The sequence below is a fragment of the Macaca fascicularis genome, chromosome 19, assembly GCF_037993035.2.
Source record: "Macaca fascicularis isolate 582-1 chromosome 19, T2T-MFA8v1.1".
In the NCBI taxonomy this organism is placed as follows: Eukaryota; Metazoa; Chordata; class Mammalia; order Primates; family Cercopithecidae; genus Macaca; species Macaca fascicularis.
The window spans coordinates 45,889,714-45,904,638 of NC_088393.1; the positions used below are offsets into that span (position 1 = coordinate 45,889,714).

General features: G+C 52.5%; 1 protein-coding gene across 3 annotated transcripts; it reads right to left on the minus strand.

Moving 5' to 3' along the window:
- Positions 1-1,218: 1,218 nt before the first annotated feature.
- ECH1 (enoyl-CoA hydratase 1) lies at positions 1,219-12,096 on the minus strand. Of its 3 annotated transcripts, none has more exons than XM_005589131.5 (10): positions 12,010-12,096; positions 11,622-11,805; positions 11,390-11,478; positions 3,223-3,347; positions 3,088-3,136; positions 2,837-2,901; positions 2,223-2,293; positions 2,054-2,125; positions 1,645-1,795; positions 1,219-1,511 (listed from the first exon to the last, which is right to left on the minus strand). In XM_005589131.5, exons 1-10 carry the CDS (start codon positions 12,059-12,061, stop codon positions 1,407-1,409), a joined length of 963 nt encoding a protein of 320 aa, XP_005589188.3. In that variant the 5' UTR covers positions 12,062-12,096; the 3' UTR covers positions 1,219-1,406. The 3 variants fall into 3 exon arrangements, with proteins under 3 accessions (XP_005589188.3, XP_005589189.4, XP_073879558.1); XM_005589132.5 differs by having other exon boundaries at positions 11,896-12,096; XM_074023457.1 differs by lacking the exon at positions 11,390-11,478.
- Between the last annotated feature and the right edge of the window lie 2,829 nt (positions 12,097-14,925).

A 14,925-nucleotide genomic window follows, 5' to 3' on the forward strand; every position in this document is an offset into this window, starting at 1 on the left:
GGACTAAGACCCTGTCTCTAAAACTAAAAACAATAATAGTCATATTAATAATAATAATAGTATCAACTTCATAGAGTCCTTGATCATTAAGATAATAAATGCTCAGAACAGGACTTGGCATATAGAAGTCATTATATTAATGCTTGGTCTCTTGCAGTCATTCCAAACGTAAATCCAAAAGATTGGGAAGATATACGGATAAAAAGCCCTGAAGTTTTTGTTTGTTTGTTTTGTTTGTTCATTTTTGAGACAGAGTCTTGCTCTATCACCCAGGCTGCTGTGCCGTGGCACCATCCCGGTTCACTGCAACCTCTGCCTTCCGGGTTCAAGCGAGTCTCCTGCCTCAGCCTCCTGAAGAGTTGAGATTACAGGCATGCCCCACATCCGGCTAATTTTTGTATTTTTAGTAGAGACCAGGTTTTCTCATGTTGGCCAGCCTGGTCTCAAACTCCTGACCTCAAGTGATCAGCCTGCCTCAGCCTCCCAAAGGGCTGGAATTACAGGCATGAGCCACTGCACCCGGCCAGAAACCCCAAAGTTGTTTGTCGTTTTTTTGTTTTTTTGAGACAGTCTCGCTCTGTCGCCCAGGCTGGAGTGCAGCAGCATGATCTTGGCTTGCTGTAACCTTACCTCCCAGGTTCAAGGATTCTCCTGCCTCAGCCTCCCCAGTAGCTGGGACTACAGGCACCTGCCACCACACCCAGCTAATTTCTGTATTTTTAGTAGAGACGGGGTTTCACCATGTTGGCCAGGCTGGTGGCGAACTCCTGAACTCAGGCGATCCACCTGCCTCAGCCTCCCAAACTGCTGGGATTACAGGTGTGAGTCACCGTGCCCAGCGCTCCAAAGTTTTAAAGAAATGAGGCTCAAGATTTGGTAACAAGGGAATCCCAGCCAGATGCCAGCACCAGATCCCATGTGCTGTGCAGTGAGAGGTGCCAGGCAGGGCACGAACGCCACCCTCAACCCCAGGGCAGGCAGGGAGACCGGGAAGCCTTGCAACCCAGGGGGAGCCCAGCGACTTGCTCACTCCCTCCTTCCCTGGCTCCCTTGTGCCCCTCGCCTGCCCGCTGCCAGTCTGAATGGCCATCACCTCCATGCCACCCAGTCCCATGCATCCAACCTCTAGCCCCAGCCTTCAGGACTGCGGTCTCTGGAGCCCCCAGGGGCATCCCAGCCCCTCCCACCTCTCCTCTTTCCAAGAAGATCACCGGGTTCTTTACTTTGCTTTATTGTTCGTGGGGTGAAGATAAGGCCTTGGGCTTGAGGAAGTCATTGTCATATAGTTATAAACTGGGAGACTGGGTGAGAAGGCATAGAGACAACGGTCATCGCCCATCCTCCCTTTCTGCAGATGAGGTGGGACAAGGCCAGCCCCCTGGCTGGGAAACGGGATGCGAGAGCTCTCAGAGCTTGGAGAAGGTGACGCTTTTCAGTTCCTTGTTCTCAGTCACGGCTTGGACCGACTTGGTGATGTCCTGGGTCTGCAACATGCTCATGTTCCAGGACGCCTGGTACCGAGGGTGTTGGGAAAGAGGAGACAGATTAGCAGGGGCCAATCAGGATGAAGCATGCGGCACCCTGAGCCTTGGTTAGTCCCTGGGGTTAGAGGAGGGCTGTGACTGGTTGGAGCAAGCGCCTTACCACATAGTTGAGGCTCTCGGCCACCGAATGGTTGCGGGAGTAGAGCAGGTTGACCTTGGTGCTCTGCACCGCCACGGGGCTCTTGCTGGAAATCTCGGCCGCCAGCGCTAAGGCAGCATCGAGCATGACCTCCTTGTCTGGGAACACCCGGCTGCAGCCAAAGAGATCAGGGACCGGGTGGGCTGGGAAGGGCTCTCTCCCCCAGCCTCCCGCAGATGAAGAAGTGGCCACTCACAGAGGAAGGCCCAAGACCCCAGAGAAACAGCCCAATGGGAGCAGGGGACTGACCCCACACTAAAGAAATGACCTCGCCAAGAAAGGATGCCACTTGGAATTCTCGAGCGAGGAGGCCTCCACCCCTCCAGGCCTGGCTGCCCCCAGCACTGAGCCACCAGGGCCATGGCCCTACCTGACCAGGCCACAGCCCAGGGCCTCATCAGCCATCATCTTGCGGGCGGTGAAGGCCAGCTCGTTGACCAGGCTGCAAAGAGGAGCGTGCATCAGGAGGTGGCTGTCACCCCGGGGCTGCGAGATGCTCTGGGGTGCCCCGCCCACACACCCACACCCCCTGCACCCACCTCTGGTTCCCGATGACCTTGGGCAGGCGCTGCAGTGTTCCTACATCGGCAGCCAAACCCACGTCCACCTCCTGGGGGAGGAACCGGGTCAGTGTTTGGTTTCTGCCCAATACTGTGCCCCTCGCAACGGCAACGTCCATGAAATTTCATGTTTACTGGAGAGTCCCGTCCCACCTTCACCCCAGTGACTTTCTCCAAAGTCCCACTCCATTGCCCAGGCAGCTTCCTGGCTCAGGCAAGTTCCTTCAACCTAGAATAGAGCCCGCCTTCCCACTCACACGCCCTCCCATCCCTTCAGGGCAGCTCCATCTGTCATGAGAGAGGCGCCCTCTTCACCCTACCTGAGACCCTTTTACTGTGTCCGCGGCTCCATCCTGCCTCCCACCTTCATCCGTATGGCCCCAGGAGCAATCCCTGCCTCTGGCACCTGCCAGCCTCAACCCCACCCCATATCTAACCCATTCACAACTTCACCTCTTGACTTCCTCTACGGGCAAGTCTTACTTTGTCAGGTTCAACTCCGACTCTTCCATGAAGCCCTCGGGGCTCACTCCAGGCCCCCCAACCCCACCCCACTGCCCAGCTCTAAGCAGGAGCTCAGGAGGATGGCTCACCTTCACCTGGAAGAAAGCGTCCTGGGCACAGTACCGGATGTCACAGGCGGTGATGAGGTCCACACCTAGGAGGTAGAGGCCAGGGACGCTGAATGACCACCAGAACCAACCCCGCCCCCCAGGACATGTGGCTGCCTCTTGGGACAGAGTCTGGCCCATGACAGAGCTGAGGCTGGAGGCCAGTGGCCGCAGCACTGGGGCAGCAGCCCGACCCGGGGAGCACCCGAGCAGGAGGACAGCCACAGACTCACCTCCGCCAATGCAGCCCCCGTGGACGGCAGCAATCACAGGCTTGGGGCACTGAGAGGGAACAGGAAGAGTGGGGTCAGGGCTGGCCCAGGGGAGGCGGGCATGGAGGGGGATGCCCTCCAGCCCCCTAGAGTCACCTTCTCGATGACGCTGAAGGTCTCCTGATATCGAGTGATGATGTCACGGAGGTACCAGCTGATCCGGGCCACATCATCTCCTTTGGGCTGCAGGATGTCCGAAGCCAGGTCCATCAGGTCAATACCTGGTGAGAAGGCGTGGAGAGCTCACCCAGGTCCCCAGTCCCCACCCATTGCCCCAACCAGGGGTCAGAACCCAGGTGCAGCAGGTTCGAACCCCCAAACCACCAAGGCAGAAAAAACAACTCACATAGGACTTGGTGAGGGATTGCATGTGGAGTGGGAAGGAAATAAAAGCCAGCATTTGTGGAGTCATAACTCACTGAATCCTCACAACAACCCTACCAGCTAGGTCCTATTACTATTTGTGTTACCGATGGGTAAACTAAGGCACAGAGAGGTTAAACACTTGCCCAAGGGGTCACACTGGCTGGTGAGTAGTGTGAATTATTTAAATTAACTCATTAATGTTTTTGGAGACAGGGTCTCACTCTGTTACACCAGCTAGAGTGCAGTGGCATGATCATGGCTCACTGCAGCCTCCAACTCCCAGGTTCAAGCAATCCTCCCACCTCAGCCTCCTGAGTGGTTGGGACTGTGCCCAGGCTGGTCTTGAACTCCCGGGCTCAAGTGATCCTCCTGCCTCGGCCTCCCAAAGCACTGGGATTACAGGCGTGAGCCACCATGCCGTGCCAGAGTGGGATTTTAAAATCTGGACCATGCAGCTGGCTCCAGAGACCATGCTCTTCCCCAAGATGCCAGACAACCCGGGACTCAGGGTCTGCGGCGTGAGCGATGCAGTCAATGGTGCTGCTGTTTCCTGAGATGAGAAACATCTCAGGATGCAGCAATTTCTGTGGCTCCAACTTCAAGATGATCCCGAATCTGACCTTTCCTCCATCAGTTGTTCTCCATGAGCCCGCCCTGCTCTCCGTTTCCACCTGTGTCCCCAGTCTGTCCCCACACGCAGCCAGGGGGAGCCAGGGGACACCTTCTTGGGTCAGATGCTCTTGTTTTTGAGACAGAGTCTTGCTCTTGTCGCCCAGGCTGGAGTGCAGTGGCATGATCTTGGCTCACTGCAACCTCCACCTCCCGGTTCAAACGATTCTCCTGCCTCAGCCTCCGGAGTAGCTGGGATTACAGGCGCCCACCATCACGCCCAGCTAATTTTTGTATTTTTAGTAGAGATGGGGTTTTGCCATGTTGGCCAGGCTAGTCTCGAACTCCTGACCTTGTGATCCACCCGCCTCGGCCTCCTAAAGTGCTGGGATTACAGGCCTGAGCCACTGTGCCTGGCCCAGACCCTCTTTTTCCCTCCTGTCGCTATTAGAACAAAATGGAACATCCTTGTTATGACTACCCTGCGTGAACATCGTTCACAACCTAGTACTTTGGGCACACTGCCCTCCAACTGTGCGTGTGTGTGTGTGTGTATGCACATGCATGCGTGGACAGGGCTGCTGCAGTGTTACAGGATCTTCTTGGTGAGTAGGTGACCTGGAGTAATAGGAGGTGACCTGGAGTAAATATCCAGAGGAGGCCGGGCGCGGTGGCTCACGCCTGTAATCCCAGCACTTTGGGAGGCCGAGACGGGCGGATCACGAGGTCAGGAGATCGAGACCATCCTGGCTAACACGGTGAAACCCCGTCTCTACTAAAAAATACAAAAAACTAGCCGGGCGAGGTGGCGGGCGCCTGTAGTCCCAGCTACTCGGGAGGCTGAGGCAGGAGAATGGCGTGAACCCGGGAGGCGGAGCTTGCAGTGAGCTGAGATCCGGCCACCGCACTCCAGCCTGGGCGACAGAGCGAGACTCCGTCTCAAAAAAAAAAAAAAAAAAAAATATCCAGAGGAGGAGAGGGAGGGAGCCAAGGACCTTTGGGCTGACAACTGTCCCTCCCTCTTCAACAGCCACACACCGACTCCTTCACTTCCTTCAGCCACAGCTCAAAGGTCACCTCCTCAGAGAGGCCCTCCCTGGCCAACCTAGCTAAACAGTGGCAGCATCCCCTGCATCCTGATCCCGCCTTACCTCTGGGCTGCATGGCTCCCTATCTTATCGCTATGTCCGTATCTGCTTGAGGGCCTGACTCCCTTTCTAGAATGTGAGCTCTGAGAACACAGGAGTTTTTGTCTTTCTGTCCACTGCTGGATCCTCTGTGCCTAGAACAGGGCATGGCACACATGAGCTGCTGAATAGGTTACCAATATAGACAACAGTCCCCGTCCTCGTGGGGAGGCAAAGGAATAAACAAATATTGTGGGGCTGGGCTTAGTGGCTCACACCTGTAATCCCAGCACTTTGGAAGGCAGAGGCAGGAGGATCGCTTGAGGCTAGGATTTTGAGAACAGCCTGGGTCAACATTGCAAGACCTCTTCTCTACAAGAAATGAAAAAATTAGCTGCACATGAGGCTGGGCGTGGTCGCCTGTACTCCCAGCACTTTCGGAGGCTGAGGTGGGTGGATCGCTTGAGCCCAGGAATTGGAGGCTAAGATGCGTGAGCTATGATCGCGTCACTGCACTCCAGCCGGGGCGACAGAGCGAGACCCTGGCTCCAAAATAAAAAGTAAAAAGAAAAGAATATGGCAGGACAGAGAGGTGAAAAGACAAGCGGTGGTAGGAGCCAGATCACTGCCTGAGGCCAAAGTCCCCCTTACTTTTAACCAGCATGCCAGCTACTGAGATGACAGACATTGAGCAGTTAAAGAGCAAGGACTCTATGGCCAGGCAGCCTGAGTTCCAAAATCCCAGCTCTGCCACTTACAAGCTGTGAGAATTGGGTAAGATTTTTGCTCTCTCTGGATCTGTTTCACCTTTAAACGGGGCTTATAGCGAAACCTGTCTTGTGGACTCTGATTGGAATTAATTGATATGTTTAAAGTGCTTAGAAAGGGGTGTGAGGCCGGGCGCGGTGGCTCAAGCCTGTAATCCCAGCACTTTGGGAGGCCGAGACGGGCGGATCACGAGGTCAGGAGTTCGAGACCATCCTGGCTAACACGGTGAAACCCCGTCTCTACTAAAAAATACAAAAAACTAGCCGGGCGAGGTGGCGGGCGCCTGTAGTCCCGGCTACTCGGGAGGCTGAGGCAGGAGAATGGCGTAAAAACCCGGGAGGCAGAGCTTGCAGTGAGCTGAGATCCGGCCACTGTACTCCAGCCTGGGCGACACAGCGAGACTCCGTCTCAAAAAAAAAAAAAAAAAAAAAAAAAAAAAAGAAAGGGGCGTGACACACCGTGAGTGCTGCATAATTGTGGCCAACTTTTTCTTTCTCTATTTAGTAGTTCTACTCTATTACTGGGTCATGGCATGACCCGCTGTTTCTTCTTTCTGGCCTTCGGAGTCTTGCTGCTTAAAAAAAAAGACGAGACGGCCGCATTCAGCTGGGAGCTGAAAGATGGAGAACCTGGGACCGGCACAGCCAGAAAAGAGCCTCATCTTTCTGTTCTCGGACATGACCTGTATGAGAGCAAGGGGTCAGGAATGGGGGCTGCCTCCCGATTCCACATCTCCAGCACCCGGGAGGGGGCTCTGGCCCTGGACTGTGTCACTGAATGTTTGTCAAATGAATGAACAAATAAACAAAAGGAGGAACAGAGCAAGATGCAGAAAAAAAGGAGGAGGCTGGGCGCGGTGGCTCATGCCGTGATCCCAGCACTTTGGGAGGCAGAGGCGGGAGGATCACTTGAGCTCAGGGGTTTGAGACCAGCCTGGGCAACAGAGCAAGCCCCGCCTCTACAGAAAATGAAAAAACTAGCTGTGCATGGTGGTGCACACCTGTGGTCCCAGCTACTTCAGGGGCTGAGGTGGGAGGATGACTTGAGCCCAGGAGGCTGCAGCTGCAGTGAGCTGAGATTGCTCCGGGTGACAGAGGGAGACCCTGTGTCAAAAAAGAAAGAAAGGGAGGGAGGAAGGGAGGGAAAAAGAAGGAAAGAAGGAAGGAAGGAAGGAAGGAAGGAAGGAAGGAAGGAAGGAAGGAAGGAAGGAGGAAGGAAGGAAGGAAGGAAGGAAGGAAGGAAGGAAGGAAGGAAGGAAGGAAGGAAGGAAGGAAAGAAGGGAGGGAGGGAGGGAGGGAGGGAGGGAGAGGAGAGGGAGGAGAGGAAGGAGAGGGAGGGGAAGGAGGGGAGGGAGAGGAGAGAGGAACGGGAGGGAAAGAAAGAAAGGGACCTGGGAAGATGTTAATGGACAAAACAGAAAGAAAGAGTTGACTGTCTGTCTTCCCCACTGAGTTGGGAACGCCATGACCGCAGGGCCTGGGACTGTCTCAGTCACGACTGGGTTCCCAGCACTGGGCTCTGGGCCCTGTGCAGAAATCAGTGTGGGAAATATTTTGCTTCTGGTTCACTCCTAAAGGGCCGACCCTCCCACGGACAACTACATACTCTGGCTGGACAAGACACAAACAATTATCTGAAGGCACGGGGCAGATTCTGGAGGGAGTGGCGCTTGGGAGAGGGGCAGAACACTCCCTCGGTGTTTTTGAAAACGGTTTTGAAAGCTTTCAGCCTGAGGCCAGACTGAAGTTGGGCTTGAAGAGCCACAGGATAGAGTCCGAGGGGACCACAGCTGCCGGGAAGTGAGGGGGGATATTCCAAAAAGGGCAGAGCCAGAGCGAGGAGTCCCGAATTCTGTGTATCACCTCTGTCCTAATCTCTTGCTGGGAGATTTATGTTTTTGTTGTTGTTGTTTTGAGATGGGCTCTTGCTCTGTCGCCCAGGCTGGAGTGCAGTGGCAGGATCACAGCTCACTGCAGTTTTGGCCTCCCTGGCTCAAGCCATCCTCCCACCTCAGCCTCCAGAGTAGCTGGGAGTGTGGTCATGCAGCACACCCAGCTAATTTTTGTTAGAGACGAGGTCTCAGTTTGTCGTGCAGGCTGAAGAATTATTTTTTTAATCTTTTGCTGGGGGTGCACGTATGGTTTGTAAATCAGCAAGAGGCCAGGCATAGTGGCTCACGTTTACAGTCCCAGCACATTGGGAGGTCGAGGCAGGAGGATCGCTTGAGTTCAAGAGTTCAAGACCAGACTGGGTGACATAGCAAGTCCTCACCTCTACAAAACAATAAAAATAAAAAGAGAAAAACCAAAAAAACTCATTCCAACTAAGCTACCAAAACAGGAAATTCAACATTCTTTGGACTTATATGATAGAATCCAGAATATCCACATCTTATTCTTATATCCCAACATCCAGGAAACAATCCAAACTAATTCAAAATAAAAAGAAACAGAGAAGTGAAGCCATTTTCTTTTTTTTTTTTTTTTGAGATAGAGTCTTGCTCTTGTCAGCCAGGCTGGAGTGCAATGGCGTGATCTCAGCTCACTGCAACTTCCGCCTCCTGGGTTCAAGCCATTCTCCTGCCTCAGCCTCTCCAGTAGCTGGGATTACAGGCACGCACCACCATATCTGGATAATTTTTGTATTTTTTAGCACAGACAGGGTTTCACCATGTTGGCCAGGCTAGTCTTGAATTCCTCCTGACCTCAAGTGATCCACCTGCCTCAGCCTCCCAAAGTGCTGGGATTACAAATGTGAGCCACTGAGCCCGGCCTGCCATTTTCAAGAAAAAAGATAATAAGGAGACTGACCCCAAGATGACCCAGATGTTGAGATTAGAAGACAAGGATTTTTTTTTTTTTTTTTTGAGACCGAGGCCTGCTGTGTCACCCAGGCTGTAGTGCAGTGGCGCCATCTCGGCTCACTGCAACCTCTGCCTCCTAGGTTCACGCCATTCTCCTGCCTCAGCCTCCCGAGGAGCTGGAACTACAGGCGCTCGCCAACACGCCCAGCTAATTTTTTTGTATTTTTAGTAGAGACAGGGTTTCATCATGTTAGCCAGGATGGTCTCAATCTCCTGACCTCGTGATCCACCTGCCTTGGCCTCCCAAAGTGCTGGGATTACAGGCGTGAGCCACGGCGCCCAGATTTTTTTTTTTTTTTTTTAAGTAGAGATGGCGTTTCACTGTGTTAGCCACCGCGCCCGGCCAGAAGACAAGGATTTTAAATCAGTCATTATAACTATGCTCAATGGCAGGAAGAAAAACATGCATGAGGCCGAGCGCGGTGGCTCAAGCCTGTAATCCCAGTACTTTGGGAGGCCGAGGCGGGTGGATCACGAAGTCAGGAGATCGAGACCATCCTGGCTAACATGGTGAAACCCCGTCTCTACTAAAAATACAAAAAACTAGCCGGGCGTGGTGGCGGGCGCCTGTAGTCCCAGCTACTCGGAGGCTGAGGCAGGAGAATGGCGTAAACCCGGGAGGCGGAGCTTGCAGTGAGCCGAGATCGGGCCACTGCACTCCAGCCTGGGTGACACAGCGAGACTCCGTCTCACAAAAAAAAAAAAAAAAAAAAAAAAAAAAAGAAAAACATGCATGACAAAAAATAAATAAATGACCAGGTACAATGGATCACTCCTGTAATCCCAGCACTTTGGGAGGCTGAAGTGGGCAGATCACTGAAGGCCAGGAGTTCAAGACCAGCCTGGCGAAAACAGTGAGAACCTGTCTCTACCACAAATATAAAAATTAGCCGGGCATGGTGCCGGTTGCCTGCAATCCCAGCTACTCGGGAGGCTGAGGCAAGAGAATGGCTTGAACCTGGGAGGTGGAGGTTGCAGTGAGCCGAGATTGTGCCACTGCACTCCAGGCTAGTCAACAGAGTGAGAGTCCTTCTACAAAAAAGAAAAAAAAAATTAGCCAGGCCTGGTGACAGGCACCTGTAATCCCAGCTACGCAGGAGGCTGAGGCAGGAGAATTGCTTGAACCCAGGAGGCAGATGTTGCAATGAGCAGAATTGTGTCACTGCACTCCAGCCTGGGTGACAAAGCGAGATTCTGTCTCAAAATAAATAAATAAATAAATAATGAACCAAATGGGAATTGGAGAATTGAAAACTACAATATCTGAAATTTAAAATCAGTGGGTGGTACCTGGGCGCAGTGGCTCACACCTGTCATCCTAGCACTTTGGGAGGCCTAGGCGGATGGATGACCTGAGGTCAGGAGTTTTAGACCAGCTTGGCCAACATGGTAAAACCCCATCTCTACTAGAAACACAAAAAATTAGCTGGGCGTGGTGGCAGACGCCCGTAATCCCAGCTACTCGGGTGGCTGAGGCAGGAGAATCACTTGAACCCAGGAAGCAGAGGTTGCAGTGAGCTGAGATTGCGCCATTGCAACAAAAGCGAAACTCTGTCTCAAACAAAACAAAACAAAACAAAAAAATCTGGGTGGGCTTTACAGGAGGACAGAGATGAGGAAAGAGTCAGTAACTGTGATCAGTGGAAATTCTCCCATCTGAAGAACAGGTCAGTGGGTCAATCCAAAGATCCAACTGACCTGTAACTGGAAATCAATGAGTGAGTTGCAGAGTTGCATGAAAGCATGTTATTATATTATATGCTGACACAGCTATAGACTGAGAGGTTAAGCATATTCTTCATGGCCATAGATCCAGGATGGAAACCCAGACTTCAGAGCCTATGATCCCGTCATGTTCTGTTGGACTAATTTTCATATTTGAATGTTTTAAATTAGGCCTTTAAAAAAAAAATGATAGGGCTGGCCATGGTGGCACCTGCCTGTAAACCTGGCACTTTGGGAGGCCGAGGTGGGAGGATGGCTTGAGCTCAAGTATTTGAGGTTACAGTGATTTATGATTAGGCCACTGCACTCCAACCTGGGTGACAGAGCAAGATCCTGTCTCCCAAAAAAAAAACCACACACACACAAAAAACAGATAAAACTGTAAGTTAGGGGTCGGAGTGGTGGCTCACGTCTATAATCCCAGCACTTTGGGAGGCTGAGGCAGGCAGATTATGAGGTCAGGAGAGCGAGACCATCCTGGCCAACATGGCGAAACCTCGTCTCTACTAAAAACACAAAAATTAACTGGGCGTGGTGGCCCGCGCCTGTAGTCCCAGGCAGGAGAATTGCTTGAACTCGGGAGGCAGAGGTTGCAGTGACCTGAGTTTGCGCCACTGCACTCCAGACTGACAACAGAGCAAGACCCTGCCTCAAAACAAACAAACAAACAAACAAACACAACAAAACGAACAGCAAAAAAAGTGTAAGTTAGAAGCTGCTTAAAATCCTAATTAAGAAGCACTGCTCCACTGTCTATTGCCAGGAGCTGGGAAGGCTGGTAGGGTGTGTGAAGAGCGTCTGGTACCTGCAGTGAACATTTTTCCTGCACCAGAGATCACCACCGCCCGACAGTCAGCGTCTCTCGAAATCTTGTTGAAGCACTCTACCATCTCTCTGTGAAGCAACGAGTGAAGGGCTACAAATGGGGTGGGAATACCCTGCCCTCATGTCCATCTCCCCACAAGGTTCCACTCTGGCTCAGTCCCGCAGCCCCCGCCTCCCCCAGCAGGCAGGCCTCCAGGATCTGCAGGTCACACCTCCAGAAGGCCTTGTTCATGGCATTCCTCTTGTTGGGCCGGTTGAGCTGGACATGCAGAACGTGTTTCTGCGCAGATGTCACACGAAGGGACTCATAGCTGTGGTCTGGGGCTTCCTCTTGTGCAGAGGAGCCAGTGAGGCGAAGGCTAATACTGAGGCCCGAGTAGTTGGAGGCTGTCAATCCTGCGGAGAAAGGAAGAGCCTTTGATGACCCCAGACTCCAAGACACAGGCCTATAGAATTAGGGAGCCCTTCAAAAGGGAGCACACGCACCCCTGAATTTAGGGGACTCGGGCCCTTCGTGACCCCGGATGGGCCTCCCCGTCCTACAGCTGCTATAACAGCACGACAGCGCGATACACCACCATAAGTCAAGAGGTGACTCACGTCGGCTCAGTAGGTCGCGGAGTCTGCGAGAAGCCACTATCCCCGCCGCCATCGCCGCCGCCTTCGTCTACGGCGTTGGGACCGAGTAACCCACCAGTTAGCGGAAGGGGCGGGCACAAACGGCCGCCATGTTGAGCGAGGGCACCGATGCCGCAGCCTGACAGGCAAAGACGCCGTTCTCCCCGCCATCTTTACTAAGGGCAGCCGAGTTCCGGTTGCCTTACATAGTTAGAGCCAAGCTCAGAAAAGGACCCTTTGCCCCAGTGGGAACCTGGCCTGAGAAAATAGCTCCTGCAACGGTGTGAACCCGGGAGGCGGAGCTTGCAGTGAGCCGAGATAGAGCCATTGCTCTCCAGCTCTCCAGCTTGGGAGACTCAGTCCAAAAAGGAAAAGAAAATAGCTCCTGCTAAAGTTCATGACACCTATGTTTCATAATGGTGGAATAATTGGCGACAGCTGAAACGTCCAAGGACATAATGGCAGCAGAGCTTGTCATCATGCATGTGTATATATCATGTTAACTAAAAATAAAACTTGCATTACTGTGAGTTTACCCACGTAAAGGAATGAGTACAGACGGGCCAACATTAAGCGCTGACTGTATATGAACTCCCACCGGGAGGTCGTACTGTTTCCCACTATATGCAGAGGAAACTGACTCAGGCACGGGAAGACACGAGGTTCAAGGTCTCTGGGCTTCGGAAGGGCTAAAGTAGGATTACATGGTTCCAGAGTTCATATTCTTAGGCCGGCGCGTGGTTCACGCCTGTAATACACTTTGGGAGGCCGCGGCAGGCGGATCACCTGAGGTCAGGAGTTCAAGACCAGCCTGGTCAACATGGCGAAATCCCGTCTCTAGTAAAAATACAAAAATTAGCTGGGTGCGGTGTCCGGCACCTGTAATCCCAGCGGGAGGCTGAGGCAGGAGAATGGCTTGAGCCAAGGAGGCGGAGATTGCAATGAGCAGAGATTGCGCCACTGCACTCAAACCTGGGTGACAGAGCAAGACTCCGTCTCAAAAAAAAAAAAAAAAAAAGTTCATGTTCTTAAAAAAAAAAAAAAAGCGAAACTCCCTTGGTAAAAGCCAGCTATCCGAAGGCATAAAAAGTACTTTAAAACTGCTGGCCGGGGCCGGGCGCGGTGGCTCAAGCCTGTAATCCCAGCACTTTGGGAGGCCGAGACGGGCGGATCACGAGGTCAGGAGATCGAGACCATCCTGACTAACACGGTGAAACCCCGTCTCTACTAAAAATACAAAAACTAGCCGGGCGAGGTGGCGGGCGCCTGTAGTCCCAGCTACTCGGGAGGCTGAGGCAGGAGAATGGCGTAAACCCGGGAGGCGGAGCTTCCAGTGAGCTGAGATCCGGCCACTGCACTCCAGCCTGGGTGACAGAGCGAGACTCGGTCTCAAAAAAAAAAAAAAAAAAAAAAACTGCTGGCTGGGAGCGGTGGCTCACGCCTGTAATCCCAGCACTTTGGGAGGCCGAGGCGGGTGCATCACGTCAGCAGATTGAGACCATCCTGGCTAACACGGTGAAACCCCGTCTCCACTAAAAATACAAAATATTAGCCGCGCGTGTTGGCGGGCGCCTGTAGTCCCAGCTACTTAGGAGGCTGAAGCTGGAGAATGGTGTGAATCTGGGAGGCGGCGCTTGCAGTAAGCCTAGATAGCGCCACTGCAGTCCAGCCTGGAGACAGAGAGAGACTTGGTCTCAAAGAAAAAAAAAATTAGCGGGGCGTGGTGTTAGGTGCCTGTAATCCCAGCTACTTGGGAGGTTGAGGCAGAAGAATTGCTTCAACCCAGGAGGCAGAGGTTGCAGTGAGCCAACATCATGCCACTGCGCTCCAGCACTTCAGGCTGGGTGAGAGAGTGACTCTGTCTTTAAAAAAAAAAAAAAAGTATAGCTGGACATGCACAGAATACGGCATATGTATATAATATCTCTGGAAGAAGACTCAAACTGTTAACAGGAAATGAAATTGGATGCTAGGAGAGAAACTGGTAAAATTCACTTTTTTTTTTTTTTTTTTTTGGAGACAGAGTCTCGCTCTGTCGCCCAGGCTGGAGTGCAGTGGCCGGATCTCAGCTCACTGCAAGCTCCGCCTCCCGGGTTTACGCCATTCTCCTGCCTCAGCCTCCCGAGTAGCTGGGACTACAGGCGCCCGCCACCTCGCCCGGCTAGTTTTTTGTATGTTTTAGTAGAGACGGGGTTTCACTGCGTTAGCCAGGATGGTCTCAATCTCCTGACCTCGTGATCCACCCGTCTCGGTCTCCCAAAGTGCAGGGATTACAGGCTTGAGCCACCGCGCCTGGCCTAAAATTAACTTATCACCTTGACTGGCTTAAAAACAATAAACCCTACTTGATTTTATTTATGGCTGCAAGATGATTGTAGTTTTTCCTTGTCTAGAGATTGAAAGTTCCATAGTGAAGCAAAAGTTGTTTATCTGCTAAATGACGCTTTTGTGACGTCATTAAATGTTAACAATGTAAGGCCGGGCGCAGTGGCTGACGCCTGTATCCTAGCACTTTGGGAGGCCGAGGCCGGTGGATCTCAGGAGTTTGAGACCAGTCTGGCCAATAGAGTGAAACCCACTCTACTAAAAATACAAAAGTTAGCCAGGCATGGTGGCATGTGCCTGTAATCCCAGCCACTTGGGAGGCTGAGGCAGGAGAATTGCTTGAACCGGGAGGCAGAGTTTGCAGTGAGCTAAGATCGTGCCAGTGCACTCCAGCCTGGACGACACAGCAAGACTTTCTGGGGGAAAAAAAAAATTCCCAACTACTTGGGAGGCTGAGACAGGAGAACCACTTGAGCCTGGGAGGCGGAGGCTGCAGTGAGCCGAGATTGTGCCATTGCACTCCAGCCTGGGTGACAGAGCAAGATTCCATCTCAAAAAAGAAAATTTTATTCA

Excerpts from the sequence above, each read along its gene's own strand:
- ECH1 (XM_005589132.5), bottom strand. The coding sequence starts at position 12,061 with ATGGCGGCGGGGATAGTGGCTTCTCGCAGACTCCGCGACCTACTGAGC. Across the intron at positions 11,479-11,621 it reads ATGAACAAGGCCTTCTGGAG|AGAGATGGTAGAGTGCTTCA; the intron begins GTGTGACCTGCA and ends GTTGCTTCACAG. Across the intron at positions 1,512-1,644 it reads CCGAGAGCCTCAACTATGTG|GCGTCCTGGAACATGAGCAT; the intron begins GTAAGGCGCTTG and ends CCTCGGTACCAG.